Genomic DNA, 21,652 nt, shown 5'->3' on the forward strand with positions numbered 1-21,652 from the left:
AATGATTTTTCTTACAGACATGACACCACTGAAAATGAAATGTGTGGGCATATCCATAGTAGCTTTAATGGAATTAGACTAGGAAGATCTATGGAGTATGACCAATGGAGGCCTATGGATATATGGAATTTAGAGAAGGGTGCAAAATCCAACTACAAGCACTGGTGGCTATTTACTTATCTCCGTATTGACAACACAGATGGTGAAGGGTCTAGAGGGGAAGATGTATGAGGAGCAGCTGAGGCCCCTTGGTTTGTTCAGCCCAGAGCAGAGCAGGCTGAGGGGAGGCCTCATGGCGGCCTGCAGCTCCCTCAGAGGGGAGCAGAGGGGCAGGCACTGAGCTCTGCTCTCTGGGGACAGTGACAGGACCCGAGGGAACAGCATGGAGCTGGGACAGGGGAGGGTCAGGCTGGGGGTTAGGGAAAGGTTCTGCACCCAGAGGGTGGTCGGGCACTGGGACAGGTTCCTCAGAGTAGTGGTGATGGCACTAAGCCTGCCAGAATTCAAGAAGCGTTTGGGCAGTGCTCTCAGACACATGGTCTGATTTTTTGGGTGGTCCTGTGTGGAGCCAGGAGTCGGACTTCATGATCCTTCTGTGGCTCTTCCAAGCCAGGATATTCTACGATGTTTGAGCTGGCTAGTTTAAAGGTGGCTCAGGTGGCTAGGGATGAGTGCATAAATCTTTGAGAATGTTAAGACATTGAAACAACCAACAGTCTAGAGAAGCATTTAGTGCAGATAATATCATTTATTGTAATACAGTTAAAAACTTTCTGAACAGAAATGTATATTACAATGAATATGATACAGATTCTGCAGTTTCACTAGAACGTGAAAGATTTTGTAGATTTTATTCAAGTCTTTTCTAGTTTTTAATAAAAACATAAAAGTACTTCCCCAGGAAATTCTCCCCTCCCCCAGTCTGCCTTTATACTATAAAAATCTTATTTCACCCATGGTGAGAACCCTCCACCTCCAACATTTCAGTTATAAAAAAAGAGTATGGTTTAACTCTTGTTGAATTTTTATAATTATTTTGAACTACCTGATGAAATTTTAACTATATTACTCTGGGAAGGTATTTGCTGGCAGAAAAAAAATGAACTATTGTACACACACAACTCAAAGTCACAACTTGCATTTTAGAATGGTTGGTAAAAGGAGTAACTTTTGTATCAACAACATGCATTAAACCCATTTTCTGCTGGTACCATAATAGTATTATGTATTCTCTATTAGGTTGATGAAGTAGCATCTTCCTATGGATTTTCCCCTGAGACTTACAATGTTTCACTTGCATACATACGTAATGTATATACAAAATATATGTTATATAGTGTATTTATACTGTACACAGTTTATAGATATAATAAAACATATATATATTCATAGACATTTCAGTCTATACCTGAAATCAATGTCATTGGATGGTTGCAAAATCCCCAGTCCTGCACGGGATTGATCTAATGAAGGACACTGCACGTTGTTGTCCACAAGCTCTATCTCAAAGTATGAAAATATCAAAACCAAAAATTGTTTAATTTCATGGACAGCAAATAATCTGCCAGGGCATTTTGCTATTCCTGTCCCAAATGGCATATAATAATACTTCAACTTGCGACCGTTGCGGTAGAAGTCAGTCTTTTCTTCTCCGTTCTCATTGAGATAGCGATCATATTTGAATGTCTGCAATAAAACCCACAAAAGAGTTAGTTGATATCTGAATAACTCCAAGGACTGGATAATGCTATTAAGACACAAAATGCAGGCTGGGAGGGAAAAGCCTCAGGCAGTAAACACTGTACAGGACAGTTTTTGTGCTTCATGGTGGTACCAGGCCCTAAGGTGCTTTCTGCAAAGGGTAGTCCTTGAAAAGGTCTGGCATGTGGGACAATATCATCTCAGGATCTTTGCTAGAGTCAAGCTAGGGAATCCTTTTGATAACTTCTTAAAAGTTTTGATAACTTATAACCTCTTAAAATAAGCAGTACAGCTTGCATCCGTGTTCATGCATCTGAACTGGAAGGTTTCTCATCCTGTGTTGTTGAGAAAATATTATCCTTATCCTTGCCCTCTCTCAATCTCCTCCTCTTCTTCCTCCCCAAGTGGTAATCTGTCATTATTGAGGAAGACAAAAGCTAAAAGGCTCTCCTGGGCTTCCACTACACTTTTTGTTTATACCCAAACATGTTTTGCAGGTAGTTCTTGCCTATCCTTGAGACTCCAGGCGTAAGAACAGACTGTCTGGAGCACAACAGAGTAACAGCTGTAGAGCGTTCTTGGTAAGTGCTCTATTAAAAAACATGCTGGCTTCTGCTAGAGCTCAGAATTTAATGCACTGTGATAAATACTTACCAAAGGATCAGCATAGATTTCTGGATCAAAATGCAAAAGTTGAGGATAAAGAGCTACAATATCATCCTTGCGAATGTTGTAAAAATCATTCTCTAAGTGCAAAGTGAAATCCTCTTTAGCAACTCGGAAAGTCATGGATGCACTCGATAGCCTCATTGCCTCCTTGATGATGCTATCTACAGAGAGAGGAAAAGGAATGATTACCACAGAAATAGTATGTATATGTCCTTGGGGGAGGACATATTTTGAGCTATTTCAAACCCACTATTAAAGCCTATTAAAAAAATAATTTAACAGTAACTTCATAAATGCCTAAGAAAGTATCTTTCTCATTTCTTGTTAGCATTATTATCCCTTCTGCAGATAACACTGAGAACATAATCCGCTTTCCCCTAGAAAATTACTCATAGCTGATGCAACAGAATATTTGAAAGTGAGACACACTTTTAAGCTGAAGTAAAGAAAACCATGAAAACATAACACGAAAAGGAAACAGTGCAGTGATCAGGCTTTTCTGAAACTTTTAGTGCTGGTGCACAGGAGCACCTTGTTTTTTGTTTGATTTCAATATAAACTGATTAAAGAAATCAGCAGTAGTCAAACAGTGACATTTTCAAAACTCTTCCCTGTAATTTGGACACTTGAAATATGTGCCTGTAATTTGAAAAACATTAAGAAGAAATTCCAGTAATGGTACTAGAAGATCTTGCTTGATATAATAACAGCTGCCATATACAATTTGGCAACACCCTTTATTTGATCTAAAGCCATTACCAAACAAAATATTGTTCTGAATTATCCACGGGTGTCCAACACTGAATAGTTGTGCTGACACACACTGTATTCCGGCATGCCATTACCCATGCTAAAAAAAAATGCTATTTATGTGAATTGGTACACTCAGGACCACCTCTGATACTGGGAAGACTGATTGTGTTGGCCATTGCCAGGGAACATACAGGTTTTTGTTCTGGTGTGTGCTGGTTAATAGTAATTCCGTAGAAAGTGCTTATATGGTGACAAATAGAAGATTGTGAAAATTGTGGGGTGATTTCTGGTACTCCTGCATAAAACAGTCATACCTAGTACTGGCATATTATCCAGCTGTTTTCGGTTCAAGGAAATATGTTTGCCATCTAAGCTGATCTTCTCTCCAGCACTTTCCAAAATGCTTTGCAATTCTTTGATAGCAGCTCTCATTGCTTCTGGATTCCTGAAATCAAAAGTGCAGAAGTATGACATAATGTTATGCTTAAGAATGGTTTAAAAAGAGTTTGTGCCATTCGTTTTATTCCCAAATAAAATTTAGTTTGTTAGCTGACAAGTACAACCTTCCAAAATGAAAATGTTGAAGCAAAATCTACTTATGCAATTAGACTTTTTCACCTTTTGGCAAAGATACAATAGGTTCTATAAAGGAAAAGAACCCCAAGTATTTGATCTGTCTCCAATGACAGGTGGGACAGAACTAATGTGCGTAACAGAGGTAGTAAATAGTGATGTCACTAAAAAGCAATGCCAAGGATAAGAAATGAAACAATCAGTTGCATATTAGGAAAGAGCTCCATTGCAGGTAGAAGATTTGGGAAGGGGATCATAAATCAGTTTTATAACATCACTTATCCTGGATGATGTCCTATTGTGTGATGTCCTATTCTGTTTATCTGAAAAGAATCTTCCAAATGCTAAAAGTCCACATAGTACCCTTTACTATTTAGACTTTCTTCAGACATGGAATATATGAACAATATATGGTGCAATATGCATGATAACAATGCAGGATTCAATAGTGTTGTCATTATGAAGGCATGATCAGCCAGGACACTTTAAGCCAATGCCTTCTTAGAATAAAAAGTACCAAATAACCCCAGTTATTGGCACTGGCTGGTAGGTATGAGATTACAAGCCACTAGCTAAATAAAAACATTAGAAATTTAGATACATACTTAAGAGCTGGGGTAGTTTATATTCCATGGAGTATACTCACTCTAAAATGGACAATTAATAGTTTTATCTGAACTGTGCTCTCCTCTCATAAGTAACAAACTCAGTAGCTCCAGTTTATACTGCAGATATCTAAAGTTAGGAAAATACTATATAGGAAAGTCTATTCTGGAAATTTAGGAAATTATGTACAGGAATCTTAACCCACTTAAGGCTTTGAATGCCCTTCCTTCTCTTGAGGAATTTGGACATACACCCCAAGTGAATCTCAAATCACTGTCCTAAAACATGTATGAATAGTTGAGGATTTTGTGTCTCACTCTTCATGCTGCCACGACAGCTTTATCCAAGTGGAAGAGCTCTGCTGCAGTCTGGGTGAAGAAAGCAGCAGGGAGCTGCTGTGTTGGTATTGCTGCATAACTACTACAACCTCAGTAGGATCTATTGACATATAAACTATTGTCTATTAAATATCTGTTAAATCAACCATGAAGTTAAAGCTTGTTTTGCCTGCTCTAGTGAGATGGTCTAAAAATGTCTGATTATACTGGGAACCTTCAATGTAATTAAAATTCTGACTGCAACCAGCGCTTTTAGTGTCATATATAAACTTACTCCAAATTTGCCTTTACGAAGTACATCACATGCTACTTTTTATGCTAGGATTCAAGGCATTGCCCTGGAGTATTTTTGAAAATCTTCTACAGCATTGCTCTGTGGTACCTCTACTTGGACTGAGACAAGAAAAGTGGGGGTTCTGCAGAAGTCCACAACATGCCACTTGTGTTGTAATCAGTAAGCTTCTTGATACTGAAGTATCAAGCAGTGGAATTTACCCATAGTAGTGAATGGGTTTCTGAAAGACAACAAACACTATTTTTCTCATTTGGAAGCAAGAAATGTAGGGACTTACTTCAGAAGATAGAACAAACTCCAAAATGTGGCAGGAATGGTGTTGGCTTGCGAGGCCCACAGTACTGCCACATGGGTCTTCGCTTTTTCCATGTCATCAAAGGTTGACAGAGTGTCATTCAGGAACATGCGGAGGGTGACAAGCTCAGAGAGGTTGTTCCTTTTCAGGAGGTTCTTGTGGAGCAGTGCTTCCCCCAGCTTCTCACGTGCACTGTGGGCACTCTTGAATAGATGGATAGGCAGCCCCGCCACAAGAGCCGGAAAGATCCTATCAAATTCCTTGAAATTTTCAAGGGCATTTAGAATATGTGCTCTCTCGGTCTCCTGCTTTGATAGATTTTTCTCATGATTTGAATTAAATTCTTTACCAAAAAGTGTTAAAAAGCCGGACTCAAACATCACCTGGCAACAGAACTTATAAAGTCCTTCTGTTGTCCAGGCATTAAACTGAGGTTTAGATGTTCTTGACTGCAGCATGACGTCTTGTAGATTTTCCATCATTGCTTTGATGAGGTCATCTAGGGCGTTACCTTGAAGGGTTCTAATGAAAGTCTGATGAAAATTTTCAGTGGTGTTTCCCTCTGCTGGGTCAATGCTACCATGCCCAAAAGCCTGTCACAAAATAAATTGCATGCATGATAAATAAGACCTGTCATAACCTTGATGATAAAGTCTAACAGAAATTAAAGCCAGAGCATTACTTTATATCTTACTAAAGGAAAGTATAATAAGGACTGTGAATTCTAGAACTGATACTTTCTCATAGAGGTTAAGAATGCAAATGAAAATAAAATCAAGCATGTGTACAATAGACGTGGTTACCTAGAGGTTCGTTCAACTCCCACTGACATCAGAAGGACCCTTTTTGCTCACTTCAATAAGAGTTTGATTGAGCTTCTACTGTGTTGCATCATCTTTTAAGGCATTGGGAGCTAATCTTCCACAGTGCTGAGAACCTCCTGAAGAAGTTTTCAGCTTCAGCAAGCCATGTATCATTTTGTAAAAAAGGTGCTAACTGTGTTTCTACTTTAGCAATTAGGAATACTACCTGACTAAATGTCCTTCTTTTACAATCCAAATTACTGTAAATTTCCTTTCTGTTAAGGAAAGGGGGGTGAAAAAGACTCCAATGTTTTAAACCGATAAAAGTGCAGAAATGTGAAGTCAATTATATTTCAAAGGCATGATTATGCTACAGGGTTTAACTAGGTACTTTCTGTCCTGCCAGAAGATTCTACACATTAGATATTGAAGCCACTTTTAACATGGTACCTTGGCAGAAGTAGCAAAATGGAACTTTTTCCAGTCCAAGTGTTTTCCATGGCGTATCAATGAATGGTATGAAAAAGGGTCAGTGAGGAAATGAATGTATTTCCCCGCTACTCGGCAAGTGAAAATGTGGCCATGCTTCTTTTGCTTTTCTTTGAGGAATTCGAGGGGGTTGGCACCGAACTGCAAGGCACAGCCCAAGTATGGAAGGAACCCGTTTTCAAGTGGTGGCTCTCCTTTTTGCCTACAAAACACAAACAAAAGCTGAGTTTAGAAGTACGTATCAAGATATCTCCTCCAGAAGAGTAAGCAAAGGTAAGTAAAGGTAAGTAAAACAATGATGCAAAGCTTTTTGTAATAGTTTTCTGCTGCTGTTGATTAGTAATTTCTTTGCCTTTAAAGAGTAATCCTATTGTGATGTCTATTGTATACAAAAAAGAATAACTTACTTATGTGTTATGATAAGCATAACAACACAGTTTGACTTTGTCACTTTTATTTTCCCTAGATCAAGAGTTTATTTTTAATCTATTTAAATGCAGTATTGTTGCCACTACCTAACATGCACAGATGCTTAATTGCCCCATAAATAAATAATCTTTCCTGCTAGCATTGTCTGAAACATTTTTGGCAGTGGTATTCGCAAATCAATTTGAACACCAAAGAGAATAGCCTTTTGAGTGTAGAAAGGTTGTTATTATTGGCATATCCCATTTGGACCAGGTCCTGCTGAAAACAGTGGGAATTTGGCCATGATCTGCAGTAAGCATAAGATTTAGTCTTTCAAGGAAAACGTCATTAAGAACATGCTTTATGTTAAGCATATACTTAAATGGTATTTTTTATTCCGACAATCAGAAAACTGCATACAGTCACCGTGGCTGCTAAAATAACTTTCAGGTAATAGTTTAGTTCTTCTACTATGTTGCAGGTGGTTATTATTATATGAACTTAAATACTTTTACCTTTTTATTAAACTTTTTTATAGTAAAACAAGAAAAGGACTGCTGAAAAATATAAAATTACAACAGATAAGCAAATATAAACTTGCTCTGTGTAACTAGTTAGGATAGATTGATAATATGAAAATGTTTCTAAATAGGTATTAAAGTATAATTAGATAGAAGTAAGTATTAGTTGCAATTAAAATGCATGTAAAAATATAACCTAGTACTTTAGGAAATCAGAACAAGTATATTAATGTTTTAATTTCCTCATTTATGCATAGATTAGTATTGGCACATGCCTAGGCATTAACTCACCATTATTAAAAGCATGTATGGACAAGTTCTGTTGTAACACAAATCTCTCAAAAGACCAAAGTACCTTGTTGCCCATGTTATCCTGCATTTATCTACCTGCATTTATTCACATGATAAACTTAAGATTATACTAGTTTTAGGCACATATACAGTATCTTTGTCAGAAGTAAAGACTTGGTATACTGAGATACATTTTCAAACAGATTCCTTACCTCCTCCTCCTCCCTAGAAGAAACCAAAAACTGCAACAGAGTATTATTACTATTCCCCAGATCCATGGTGATATGAACATTTCTGGCTGTACACAAAATCTTCCAGGTGGACAACCTGGTAACTACCAGTATGGCAGAAATGGTGACTGAGAATGATACAGACAACAGGTCACATCTTATATACAGTAGGTGCACCACTGTATTTAATGACACTCAGTCAACCTTGCAAGCTATTGATTAACCTTTTCTGGACATAGCCCCCTTTGCCTCTATTCTGACATCTTTTTGCAGAGCACTTCACTGGATTGATGCAGCCAGTTGCAGACATGGCCTTGAGCTGATATCGGGTATCAGTAGTGGTTCCAAAGTAATCAAACAGCTGTAATAGTTGATAATTTGAAGGTCTCTCAGGTGTGTTTTGATCTATCCTGCAGATTTACCAATTACAGTCTATAGTTCAAGTTTAGCAATAAATCAAATGGCTGCTGACAGGTGTCCAGTGGATTCAGACTGGGCTAAATGGTGGCTGAAGATCGTGTTGTCCTTTGGCTACCAGCCTGCCCATCCCTGCTCTTCTCCTTTGTGTGTGCTGACCTGACTCTACTGTGCAAGAGGGAATGGGAGAGGTCTGGCTATGGGTAAAAGGGTGGACTCGCTCCCTCTAACAAAGTTTCCCTAGCAGAAAGAGAGGTATGGGTTTTCTATAATGCAGAGAAAGAGAAAAGAAAACAGATTTGTATGATCATACAATGTCTTTTGTTTTGTCTTCCCTCAATGCCCTTGGATCTCCAATACACCCTTTACTTTTCAATTTAATTCTTCTGTTTTCTGTCTTTGACCCATGCTGTACAGCACAGCACCAATTCAGCTAATTTTATGGCCTACGGTCTCTGGTCCTGTTTCCCAGAAGCTCTGAAAAATGTATTGAATTTTCAACACCCAGAGGACAAATCCTCCACCCCACCCCACCCTCCCTTTTTTTTTTTTTGTTTTGTTTTCTTTCTGATTGATTCCTTTCTGCTTAAATACATTCCTATGCACTCGTTTTCTTGAGTTCTGCCATAGATCAAGACACTCAAGCACCTCTCCTATGAGGAGAGGCTGAGAGAGCCAGGACTGCTCAGCCAAAGGAGGCTCAGGGGTAATCTGAGTAATGATGTCTATACACACCTGAAGGGAGGGTGCAAAGAGGATGGAGCCAGGCTCTGTTCAGTGGTGTCCAGTGCCAGGACAAGAGGCCATGGGCACAAACTGGCACTCAGGAGTCTCCCTCTGAACATCAAGAAGCAATTCCGTGTTGTGCTGTGACTAAGCACAGGTTGCCCAGAGAAGTTGTGGAGTCTCCTCCTTGGAGATATTCAGAAGCTGCCAGGGCATGGTTCTGGGCAGCCTGCTCTGGGTGGCCCTGCAGGAGCTGGAGCAGATGGCCTCCAGAGGTCCCTTTAAGCCTCAACCACTCTGTGATTCTGTGATACCCTGTCCACACATTGCTAAGTCCTTTCTAATTCTCCATCCAACCAGCCACTTTCACTCTGACATTTGCTTTAATCAGATATCACAAATCCTGGCATTGTCTCGCTACTGTATGAATAGAAATCACCCACAAATTTCCTCTACTTATCTCATGCACTGCTCTGAATTCTAATTGCACTTTCCTCACTCTCTGATTCCACACCTCTCTGTTCTAAAACACCTCTCTGTTCAAAATCCTTTCAATTTCTTAACTCCCAAGCCTTTTCCTTACCTTCCTCTACCACTATGAACTCAAGAGATTACAAACCAAGATGCTTCTCTATGTCTGAGCAGTAACCATCCCAGTTTCTGACACCTTGCCAACAGGCCCTTCCCAAGTGACAGGAATTTCCATGGAAGAACTGACTAAATTCTCCATGAGGTATGACAGACTTTTTAGTGGGGGAAGTGGAGTCAAAGGCTTGGAACAGAGAGATCTGGGAGAAGATCCTGACAAACTGATTTGCTTGGAGAACTGGGTTAAATCAGGGACCTACTGCAAAGGGCCAAGTGTGAGATTGGAGCAAAAAGTCTGCTAGCTCTGGGCTGGAGATAATCCAGGTGTGAAGTAACTGCTGGAGACACACCAGCTGCCCAAAGGTCAGCGCTTGGAGTGATCCTGGACATGTTCATATTTGGTAGCGAATATGTGGCTTCTCCCTGCTTTTCCCTCATGGCTAAGCTGCAGGGAGTAGGACAGCACTTTTGTGCTCAAAAGGGGTAAAAGGATCGTATGAGATGAATTTAGTAATCACTAAACAGACATGTTCTCCTGTATTTTGACTAAAATCTTCAAGAAAACGTAAGGAAAAAGTCATGAGAGCTATGCTGCTTCTTATTTGAAATCAACAAGTACAATAACTAATGTGCATACCAGGGGTTGTTGGGTCACCCAACACTGGAAAGGACAGAGTGGTTATTTCTATCATGATGCTATTTTAATCATTTAAGATTAAACTTTCTTTCTTTTCTGTTGATAGTCAGTGGGAGTTCAAACTTTGGCTTGCCCCTAGCACCTGGCATCAAGCCATCTAGGAGGTGACTCAGGAAGCATATAGCAATGTCTCATTAATCACTCAGGGCCTCATGTATTTCTAAGAGAGAAACTGCTGGGGGTTAGTCATTTTGGGGGCTCACTTTTGTACCAGTTTTGCTGAGGTCACTACAGCTGTGTGATAAAACAGAAAGGATTTGGACCTTTTGCCAAGGCACTGAGCTGCAGGTCTGGTAGGTGCAAGTATTGCCCTGGCTTCAAACTGAGGCAGGCAGTGAAGCATGGGGTAATTCTATGCAAATGCAATTACATTGGAGGCAATTTTGAATTTTCTAAACAAAAGAGAAAAAGCAACATTTTTATATCATTGAGGTTTGCCCTCATTTAATCTAAAAGCCACTCTCTTTGCATGTCACCTAAGGATTTGGTATCCCACCCCATTTCCATTTAAGCACGGATGTTCTTATATTTTGCTACAAAAACTGCTTTTTCCATCAGCTGAAAATAGCCTGTTATAACAGTACTACTTTATAAAATTCATGTTTTCCCACTTGCTGCTTGTTTCCATTATGGAAAAATCTTTGACTACATACTGTCATTTCCTCATCCTAAACAAGTATTAACCATTTTATGTTTGTATCTAAGTTTTATTGCATGCATAGGCCTCAGCCTTTTTACATCCAAACAGCACAAGAAAGTTGGAAGTTTCTGTCCGTTTTGTGTCTAACACCCACAATACTGTTTGTCCAGCAACTGATACTTGTGGCTCCTCTTACCTTATATGTAGCACCAGGTAGAGCTGCCAGTCACCCTTGTCTTTTCCCTACATGATTTGCATAGCTGTGCTGTAGTGTGATGGTAAAGTCATTTACAAATAGCATCAGGCTACCACATGAGTAATTTCTCTAAAACTGCCCACATTTCTCATTTTCATTTGCACACATATAACAGTATCAAAATGTTTTTCTGATAAATCTAAGCAGGAGCATTGCCTGCCATAGATACTCCCCACAATTCAGCAGATGAGAAATTTGATTCTCCTTTCACTTATACCAGCGGACACGAGGCTTTCTTGATTTTTTTCACCAGCACCAGTAGGGTGCCCTGAAGTTCTGGATATGGTATTTTGGTGCTTTTCAGTTTCAGGCATAGACATGTCGTCTGGCTAGACACTGGGTCCCTCTTCCCACTGCCAAAGCCCAGTCAGTTGCCCTCCAATCTGCACAGCGGGGCTTGAAAACACTGTGGTGTCCCACTCTCATTAACAGATACTTTATTTTCTGCAGCACATTGTGTGTTCGGTACAAGGCTGGCTATCTCTTGTCCCAGCCTGAAAGGGAAACCCATGCCCATGCAGTCAGAAAAAGAGTTTGCCCACGACTGGTCCATCCTGACTGCTTTTGCCCTGGCTTCGTGAAACAGGCTCCTGGCATAAATGGTAAGAAGATTAGTAAAAAGGACTGATGTGACTTGGGCTCAACACTCCCCCCAGGCCAACGATACCAGCAGCAGTGAAGCAGCACTTATACCTGTTTTGGGCATTCTTCTCTTATGGATAGTGGAGAAACTCAGCGGTGCATTTGGTGGTGGTCAAAGATAAATGGGACACATTTTAACAACTGCCAAGTGCCTGTGCACAGAGGCCGCCAGGAGTACTCACCTCTGCTCCCGTCCATGAACTATTTTTGGTCGTGGCCTCCACGGAGCCAGTGTTGTTCCCATGAAGCAAACAGCCCCAGCTTCACTTCTGGAGAGGGACAGCTGTGACTCCTGAAGCCTGAGGGAGCCTCCTGGCTTACTACGTGCAGCTGCTTGGGAAAAACTTGCTGCCCACCTAAACCCCAGCTCCATCTCTTATGTTGCAGCTCCACATCTCTCTTAGTCATCACCCACCCATGGTGTTTAAGCAGCCAATAATTAATGGAACAAGCTGAGGTGAATTGTTTTTCTCCAGGGTTACTGATAGCCTCAGAACTTGAGAGCATTTTCCTGTAAATATCAATTTTGCATGCAGCTAACTAGAAAACCTGTTTATTCAGTAGACGTCAGTAAGAGAGACACCCTAGAAAAAAAAAAAAAATTGACTTTTTTTTTTTTTTCCCTTTATTGTGTTGTGAGAACTGGACTAATGTTTTTCATCAGCAGATAAAAAATACAAAACCTTTACAAAATACAACACTGCAGCATGAAGGAAACTGCAGTTTGCAGAGTGGTGCAGGCTGACACGCTACAGCCTGGAGATGCCATCATAGCTATGAAACATTTCTGCAGCTGTGAAACATATAAAGGGTATCTCAGAAAGCTGCAGAAATATGAAAGGAACATGTTAGAAGTTCTGCAGATAACTGGTTGTAGCTCAGAACTTTTTGCAGGCAGAAAAATACTAATAAATAATTGTATATCACCACCTACTGGTAATCATTTTCAACTAAAATTCTCCAGCAGTCACTGAACTTTGCTAGCAAGTATTCTTTCCTATTTCTACAAAACAAAAATGGTATTTGTTCCACGTGCCTATGTATTTGTCTTTACATTTACATATAATTACAGACTGTATGAAGGCTGTTTTGTGAGGAAGAGAGATTTTGATTTGTTCAGAGCATGGATGTTCAGTAGGCGGTGGACTGCTGCCTGTGCTGACATGACTAGTAATATCGTTGAGGTTCCCAAGGTGCTGAGGTGAAAACTTGTCTTTTCTGGGATCACTGGGAATTTTGTCATTGACTTCAGCAGAATCAGAATATTATTGTTCTCCAGCCATGAGAAGCAGCTATTTTAAGAGAGGAAAAACAGCTGTCATCACATGAATCCTATGTTGAGGGGTGAATCTAGGAATTGAAGGTCCAGCATCAGTGTTGACTTGACACAGCCACCATATATCTAGAAACTAATTCAACTTACCAGCACCTCCTCCGCAGAGCTCTGGCTCACACTTTGGAAAGCATCAGTGATGCTCCAGGCACAGAAGGGACAACTTTGGCTGCCATGTCCACAACCAACAGTTAGACCTGACCTCCCACTGCAGCACGCCATCACCCAGTCACTTCACTGCAGTTTCACAGAGGTCAGCACTTGTTCCTGTACATGCTTTGGCAAAGAACTGCCCCGTTGGGCAGCAGTTAATGGCAGACAAGCCATTAAGTCTTAAGCCTCACCTCCATTGCACTCCAGCTTTTCTGTGTTTCCCCTTGAGGAAAAATTATTACTGGGAAACGGAATTACGGTGCTTCTTGATCCCATCTTATTTTCTCCACCATTTTAGAGCTCTGTTGTAGGAGCATAAGCTAGCTGCTGTTATCAATAGGTCATACCAGAAATGTGGTTTCTTCTGCAAGAGACTGTAATCCCAGAAGTAAATCCAGCAGAGCCCAAGCTGAATTCACCTTTCCATGGTTTTCTTAGATCAGTGGAAATGGTGGAAGTCTTGCTTACCTAAACGAGAATACATTGTCTAAAAGAATTGGAGTAAAATGATATTAAATATGCTGCTGGGGAATAACGCCAAACTGTTTAAGTACTTAATGATCTGCATAATCTGTCATGATTTCATGCTACTACAGTATAACACTACAGCTCTATTTTAGCACATGTCACGGTTGTTCAAGGGGCAGATGTTGTCTTCATGGTAATCTGCCTGCTGCAAAATTTTTGAGTTATCTGGCTCCAGGACAGTACTGTGCTCAGATTTCCTTTAATCTCCCTCCCCCTCCCCCATGATTGTTTAAATGTACATACAACCCTTTAGTAATGATACCTTTATGATATCTTTGAACCTGTCATTTTTTCATCATGAAGCTCTCTGTGTATACAATGCATTGTATTTGCATTAAGTTAATCAACATTGGCAGATTATAAAGATGGACTGGCATGGAAACTGGGCTTATTTACATCCTGTTTAAGGACAATTGCCCCTGAATATTTGAATAGCGACATGGACAGGTGTTTCATTGAATGAACAAGTTAATGTTTACATATTTATCTCAGAGCATCCTCTGAATGTGCTCGTATATCAAATAATGACCTTTGCTTGCTTACACCATATCAGGTCATTTTTTCTCTGGAATTTTCTTTGTTCTTTGGGAATGTCAGTTCATAGTTTTGTAACCTTTCCATCAAAAACTGGATCTTGCTATGTCACTACCGCTCCATGAATATCAGCCATCTTAAACTAAATCTTATTAATAAATGTAATAATTTATTTAATTTGAATTATAGTATTTTAATAATATTCAGCAATTTGGCTCAGCAGTTTTCCTTAAAAATGCAGAAAAACTACTGCTAGTACTTTTAAGCATCTCTTGGTAAAAACTGAGAATATTAAGATTTAAGTAAATTACTTTTTTTTTTTTTCTATGTATCACAGAGAAGAAACTGAAAAGAAAGAGGGCAGTTATGAAAGTAGGGCAAGCAGGGAAAGGGCATGGATACTGGATGCAAAATAACCATGAGGATCTTACTACTAATTACTGCTACTACAGGGCATACTACTACTCATTCAGTGTAGCAAACTGCACCTTCCTAAAGCAATTTTTTTTCAAACTCTTCAGTTGATTGGTATTATTTGATAACAGAACAGCAGCTTCTATATTATCCAGTTGCACTTAAAAGCCTAATTGCATGCACTCGAACACTGAACGGGGAGAAATCAAAGCTCAGATGTAATTACAAAAATGATACAGCTTCCTAACATGAAAGAAATATTTGGAGAAAGGTAAACAGGTAACAAGCCAATAGAAAATGATGACAGTGCAAACTCTGGAAGAATATGCCAAGCTATTCTGGGCTGCCCCAGCAGATGGAGCAGGGAATGCAACAGCACCTCTTCTCCTGCTTCCCTTTTCCCTTGGTTACAGTAGCCTATTATTTTTTTTTTTTTCCCCTAAAACAAATACACAGAAATACACAGTCTTCCTGTATCTCAGGTTTTATCATGGCTCAGTAGTTGCTCTAGTTGCTCATCTCCCTAAATTAGCCACCTGCAAAGCATAGCTCTTAATTCGTGTTTCCTACTCCGTCATACTCACAACTCATTTTTATGTCCCCATTTAGAAGTCACAGAGATTGGGTTTCTGGAAGATCTCCAGCCATCCAGGATTATGTCAGTTAACGCAAGTGGATCTTCCACCTTACTGAAACACCATTTCAGAGCTGGGAGCCAGCCTGGGTCAAAGTGGGGTATCTTCCATAGGGCTGATCGGAGGGAAGATGGGCCAGCAGGGAATTGATAGTTGGAAGCCATCAGTGAGTTCCCCTTGATGTGGGCTCACATGGCCACTTTGGGACTGAAATTTTCCAACAGTACAGGGAATGGAGAAGCTGCATTTATAACACCAACTGGAAAGGCTTCACAGCCTGGAAAGGCTGAGGGCTGCCTGATGGGCAGAGACAAGTTATCACTTCTTTGGACAGCTGCTCTTTTGTTTCAGGAGCCTCTATCATTTTTCCTATAGATCTATATACAAGCACAGGGCTTATTTTCTGAGAGCATCCTTTGTGGGTTGCTGCTAGCCTGTTGCCTAGGTATGAGAAATTTTGCCTAGAGTAACTGTACATAAATCTGACCTTTAATGTGGATTCAGGCTTCACTGGACTGTGCAAAACGTGAGGAGCTAGATGAAGTGTGGGGCACACAGCTCTGTGATTGATCCACATTTTGCTCTTCCAATGGAAAATGCATGTTCTTCTCATACTAGAACTGCTTGAATATTATATTTTCCCCATCTCTATGTGCTACTCTTTATTTTACAGTATTTGTTGGAGGATATGAGAGAAGAACTGAACAGTGAGTTCCTTTGTATATTGCAGCAGAAATCTGCCAGCCATGGCAGATCCTTTTTTGTGATATATTTCTCTTTGTGATCATATTTATATGTGGGCAACGTTTTTTTTTTTCTTTTTTGTCCTCTATTTTTTTTTTTTTTTTTGGCTAAAGGAAGCTGTGGAAGTGAACAATGTCTTCACTGTGCAGCAGAAAGGAAAAGTACGGCATGTTGTAATAGACATAATATGAAAGCATCTTGAAAGTGTGAGGCTGCCCAACCATCCAGATCAGATTAAAAAGAGATGAACACAGGACTACATAAACAAGCTGTCTAAAGCACATCCCACTAGCTTTACATGTGAATCAGCCTTCTGGCCTGAGAAAATTGAATTGCAACTGAATACAGATGGCTAATTTGAAAAACTATTTATCTGTGCACAAGTTTAACAAGTAATTCTGATTTTCCACTACCAGAATTGCTGTAATACTGTATTTTACCCATCTCTGTTTATATGTTTTTTATATGTATTTTAACTTAAATAGTCAAAACCCAGAAATTGATCTATTATGGCTTCGCTTTGTTAATGAAAAAAATAAAGCATAAATAGAAAAGCAAAAATGAAAAAGAAAGACATAAATACATGAAATGACATGGTAATATAGGAAGAAAAAAGTGATGGATGAGGGATGACAGGTAGGTGTAACAGAGAACAGGAGGTCAGGACAATAAAGACAAAACACAAGGTAAAAAACAGAAGCACTGAGACATCTGTAAAGATTACAAGTTGGAACAGATTTTTGCTTTTCTTAACAAATTAACAAACATGGATGCTCCAGCAGCCATATGGCTCAAAACTCTGATCTTGTAAGTTAAGCAGGTTTTGTGTAGTGTGACATGTGGTGGCAAACTTCCAAAAAGCACTCGTGCTACAGAAAGCATTTGACTCACTGAGTCAGCGTGGAGACAGCTCCCCAGAAAAGCAAGGGCACTGTGCCACCAGCACAGCATCCCTTCGGATGAGACCCATGCAGCAAGTGTCTGGTTGCTTCGGGCAATTGCACTTCCCAGGGCAGTTTTCTCCAAATCTGTCAGGTTAGCTCAGGAGGGGCGAAGACTTCCCGTTGTGACGGGTGAACCTTGCTGAAGGAGTTGGTGTCGCTGATGGCTTCATCTCTTCTTCGCCTCTTCTGCCTGCGGTCACCGTTCCTGTAATGAAAGGAGAGCGCTCAACTCCATCTCAGCCACCCCAGCTCAGAAGCCAGTGTCTGGTCAAATTTATTCTCAGATGTGTGTTAAGACAAAACACCAGCCTCCCATCCAGGCACCAATACTCCTGTTTCTTCAGGCCCTTCTTGCTGCAAGCACTCGTGCCATGTTAGCAGAGTGTGAAGGAGAGCAGCCATGGTGTTGTCCCCATGGCGAGGTTTGCCTAACCATCATAGTGTTACTTCTTGGGTAGCTGCATTCAAACCCATCTAAATTCCTGCTGTGTTTTCCTTTTCAGCAGGCTCGAGTATTGCTGTGACCCAGTAAAGGCAGCACACAGAGGTATATGGTCGGCCAGGGCAGAGAGATGTGTTTGTAGACCTCTAGTCTGGTGTCACGCTTCATCGAGACCACAGAATTTCTCCAGTGGTGCCTAACTCAGAGACCAGGGCCTCTGCCTGAGCTAGACCGTATCTAATGCGAATGTATAAATGTTCACTTAGAGACATTGAGTGAAAGGAAAAACAACAAAAACCCCCACTGCATTCCTGAGGAAGCAGTGCTTACAGTTAAGTTGCTGTTACTGTGAACTACATGCCTGACTTCAGCTATGCCAGGCTTCTGTTCTGTCTTTAAAACACTAAAACAAAAGACATAGAAATGTAGATGCCTTTATTTCAGTTCCTTCCAGCAAAGTCCTGTCTGTGTCCTGGGCAGAGGAAAAGCACAGGCCCCCCTCCTGTGTGCTGCCTGCAGCTCGTGTCCACCCACTTCCTCAGGGCGCCCTCCGGCCTTCCCCTTCTGGCCTCCCCACTTCATGAAGGAGCCCAAAGCCTGCGGGACCATGGCCACAGGGGCCGAGAGGGGTCTGAGGAGTAGGGAGGAGGACCACGGAGAGAGAGAGTGATGTTTTGGGGGTGCCACCCCGGGGTGGGTGCTGCTCCCTGCTCACACAGAGGTGATAAACAAACGCTCTCGCCAGGCTCTCCACAAGCAGCTGCTGTGTTTCCCTCGCTCTCCGGTTGCCCCACAGGAGGCCCTGGGGGCTTGTTTGGAGAAGTGTTGGGCACACGCGGCCCAGAGCGAGCTCAGGAAGGTGGTCATTTAACAAACAATCCTCTGTATCCACACCAAAGCAAGGTAAAATGTCATAGAACAGAAAGCTCAAAATAATGCACTGTGAGCACACTCCAGTGAAGTGCCTCGACTCCCTGCCTGTACCTTGGGAGTTAGGACAGAAAATAAATTAGCAAGTGTTTGCACAGCACTCAGACACTAGAGTGTTACTTGGAAAAGACTGTGACAACATTAGCATTTCCATCTTCACAGTTTGAATAGCAGGCAGGAAATTGGGCATGAAACTGCAGCTGAACAGTGGAAAATCATAAATTCCCCAAGCACTATCCATTCTGCAGGCTGGCAGGGGACAATGGGAATAATATGTTAGATAGGCAGGATGAAATGTATGTGAACAGGGAGTCAGAAATAATGTTACCTAGGCTATTTTCATTCCTGTAATTTCTAACGTTACATACTTTAACTTGGTGAAGCTCCCATGATGTAATTTCTTCTACAAAGCAGGTTTTTACACTGAAATTCTTGTTTCTATATGCCAACTGCAACAATTCTTGTTTAAGAAGTCTAGAGGTGAGTGGGTACAACTCAGTGCAATGCAGCAGTTCCGCGTATTGGTTTGGGGCTGGTTTGTTCCAGAAACACAAACAACACGTCAGGATCTCCTTGCACCTGGCTTGGAGCAGGGCCAGGTTAACTCATTCACAACTGCCCCAGGTTCAGAACTGCTCCGCTGCAGTTACTCTGCTTCCCGTACTGACAGGGTGCTGTCTTGCACAATTTGTACATGCTTTCTGTGACTATTTGTAACGTCTCATTGTTGAATGGGTGGAGAGTTTCCTAGCAAACAAAAGCACAGTTTATTCCCAGGTTCAAAGGAGAAATGCAACTTTTAAAGTAACTACCATGTATTATTTTATTATGATTTTTGCAGCTGCTGTGACTGATACCAATCAGTAGGTGGCCTCTATTATTCTTTGAAAGTTGGCACAAGACCGGGGAGGTGGAGAGAGAGTATATTGACAATGGAAAATTACCATGAGATTGCCCATGGGTGTTCTAATTTTGGTAACTTTTGCCATTTGTTCCGCTGCTCTCAAGCAATAGATAATCTTGGAATCCTTTTTGCAAATAGCTCGGGAACTAATCAAGAGCCATTTATTTGGGTGTTTCACATCCGATTCCTTCAAGCTCTCCAGTCTCAGAGGTGTTCTTGGACAGGTAGAGGAGCCAGGCCCTTCTGCTGCCCACCTCTGAACTCTGGGATGCAGAAGTATCTCCCTAGTCCCAGATTCTCCCTTCACATTGCAGAGACTGAGGCACGTGCCATCCCCTTCCATGCTTTGGTTTCTCTGGGAAGGAAACTAAGAGATATGGCTTTGGCTACCAATGTAGTTGGAATTGCCTTTGGTCTACAGGTTCAAAGCATAAAGACCCTGAGACGTGTTAAACTGCACTGGTTGCACAGATTAGAAATAGATATTTTCAAATTGTTATCTTTCTATTTTACTACATTTTGTTCCTACATTTAAATGAGCAATAATTTTGAGGAGGTTAATCTTCCTCTGTCCAAACACCTGTTCTTAAGCAAGAACATCTAAAGCATCTTCATACAGTTCTTCAAAATCTTTAATGAAGTTGTGTTTCGTGATGCATTTGGAGATGAAGATGAGATTAATTTTTGTTAATAGGGCTTTTCATTCCCCCAGGTGGATGTGGTACTGAAGCTATTACCTGTAACTTGGATTTGGACATAACGTGCATCAAACAAATAATAGACTATACAGAGATGAGTGTTTTGGTTAGGACATCATCATAAAGAATGAATGTCCTTTGTAGCCTCTAGGGTAAATGTGCATTTTCACTGTAGGTCTGACATCCACAGACAAGAGCTGCTACCTTGATAGTAGAATGTCTCAAAAGGTAACAACAAGGGATAAAGTAATGCAGAAAACAGCAAGTAACAAGGTAAGAATGGTGTCTCTGCAATGAGAGAGACCAAAACCAAATATTGCCCTTCCATGGTCAGAACCAGTAACCAGAAGAATTGTATCACCTGGACGGTAACCCGTTGTATATCTGCCATCTCCGTGCTATAAGGGCACTACCATGGTATGGATTCTCCAGGGTAGGTACAGGGCTTCACTGCATGGGGCTCACTGCAGGATGAAGAGTTAAACCCCTTTTTGAGGTATAAATCTTGTAAACTTTTCACTTCACTCATGAGGACTGGAAAATGCACATTGCAACAAAAATCTCCGTTTAGCATTAATTAAGGTTTTAATTGCACAGGTAGGTCAAATGATGAAATAGCCTGTTAGTGCCAGAAGGAAGGGAATCCCTTCCCTCCCAATCCCATTTCCTCCTCCTCCTCCTTCCCCGTTTCCAGCCGCACCCTCCCTTCCTTTGCTCTGGCTGGCGCTGGTGCTCATGAAATCCTGTTGTTGCTAGTTTAGCACACCAGCCCAGCAGAAAAATATTCATATTTTTGGGTGGATTAGCGCGGTGCTGGAGCAGAGTTTAAGCTGTCCCACAGAAGAGCCTGACAGTTGCTGGGACTGGCTGAGGACCAGCCACCAGCTACAGGGCAGGAGAAAGGGACTGGAGATGGGAGCAGATCTCCCTTTGGGGCTGGTGAGCTGTTAAACACCATTGTTGAATGCTCAAGTTTATTTAGTTTATTTATTAAGTGAAGCTTTAGGGCACTCAGCATATTTCCATGTCTACATGATGAACAAGCTGTGCCATCAGGCAGTCTGGTGAAGATTTTGAAGACAGAGAATTGATGGTAGCCAAGAAGTGTGGTAAATGTGTTAAGAATTATGGTAATGAAGTATAAAATTCCTCTGTTTTGGGTGTTCTTTATGTGATGGTTTATGCGATAGGGGAGTTTCTGCAGATGAGCTGTGGGCAGGCCAGGTGATGTGGTCATGGCAGGGCCCTGCGACGTCAGGACTTACGAATGCATGACGAGGGAAGGGAAAGCGAGACGAGATTAAAAATAAATAAACCAGTCACCGAACCAACGCGGAAAGAAAAGAATTTATTTTCAATAAGAACAAAGGAAAGCGAGCCTTTCCTCAGGCAACCAGGCGGTGAGAAGGCAGTAAGCTGCGCGACACGCCGCGGGCACAGCCCCGCATCTAACCA

The 21,652-nt window shown here is 41.1% G+C and overlaps 1 protein-coding gene across 1 annotated transcript; it reads right to left on the reverse strand.

Annotated features, from left to right (window-relative positions):
* Positions 1-728: 728 nt before the first annotated feature.
* Positions 729-8,135, reverse strand: CYP7A1 (cytochrome P450 family 7 subfamily A member 1). The gene is made up of 6 exons (XM_068671923.1): positions 7,955-8,135; positions 6,484-6,724; positions 5,213-5,823; positions 3,438-3,568; positions 2,356-2,531; positions 729-1,686 (listed from the first exon to the last, which is right to left on the reverse strand). The coding sequence occupies exons 1-6, from the start codon at positions 8,032-8,034 to the stop codon at positions 1,387-1,389; spliced, it is 1,539 nt and encodes a 512-aa protein (XP_068528024.1). The 5' UTR covers positions 8,035-8,135; the 3' UTR covers positions 729-1,386.
* Positions 8,136-21,652: the final 13,517 nt, after the last annotated feature.

This window comes from Anas acuta, chromosome 2 (assembly GCF_963932015.1).
Source record: "Anas acuta chromosome 2, bAnaAcu1.1, whole genome shotgun sequence".
In the NCBI taxonomy this organism is placed as follows: Eukaryota; Metazoa; Chordata; class Aves; order Anseriformes; family Anatidae; genus Anas; species Anas acuta.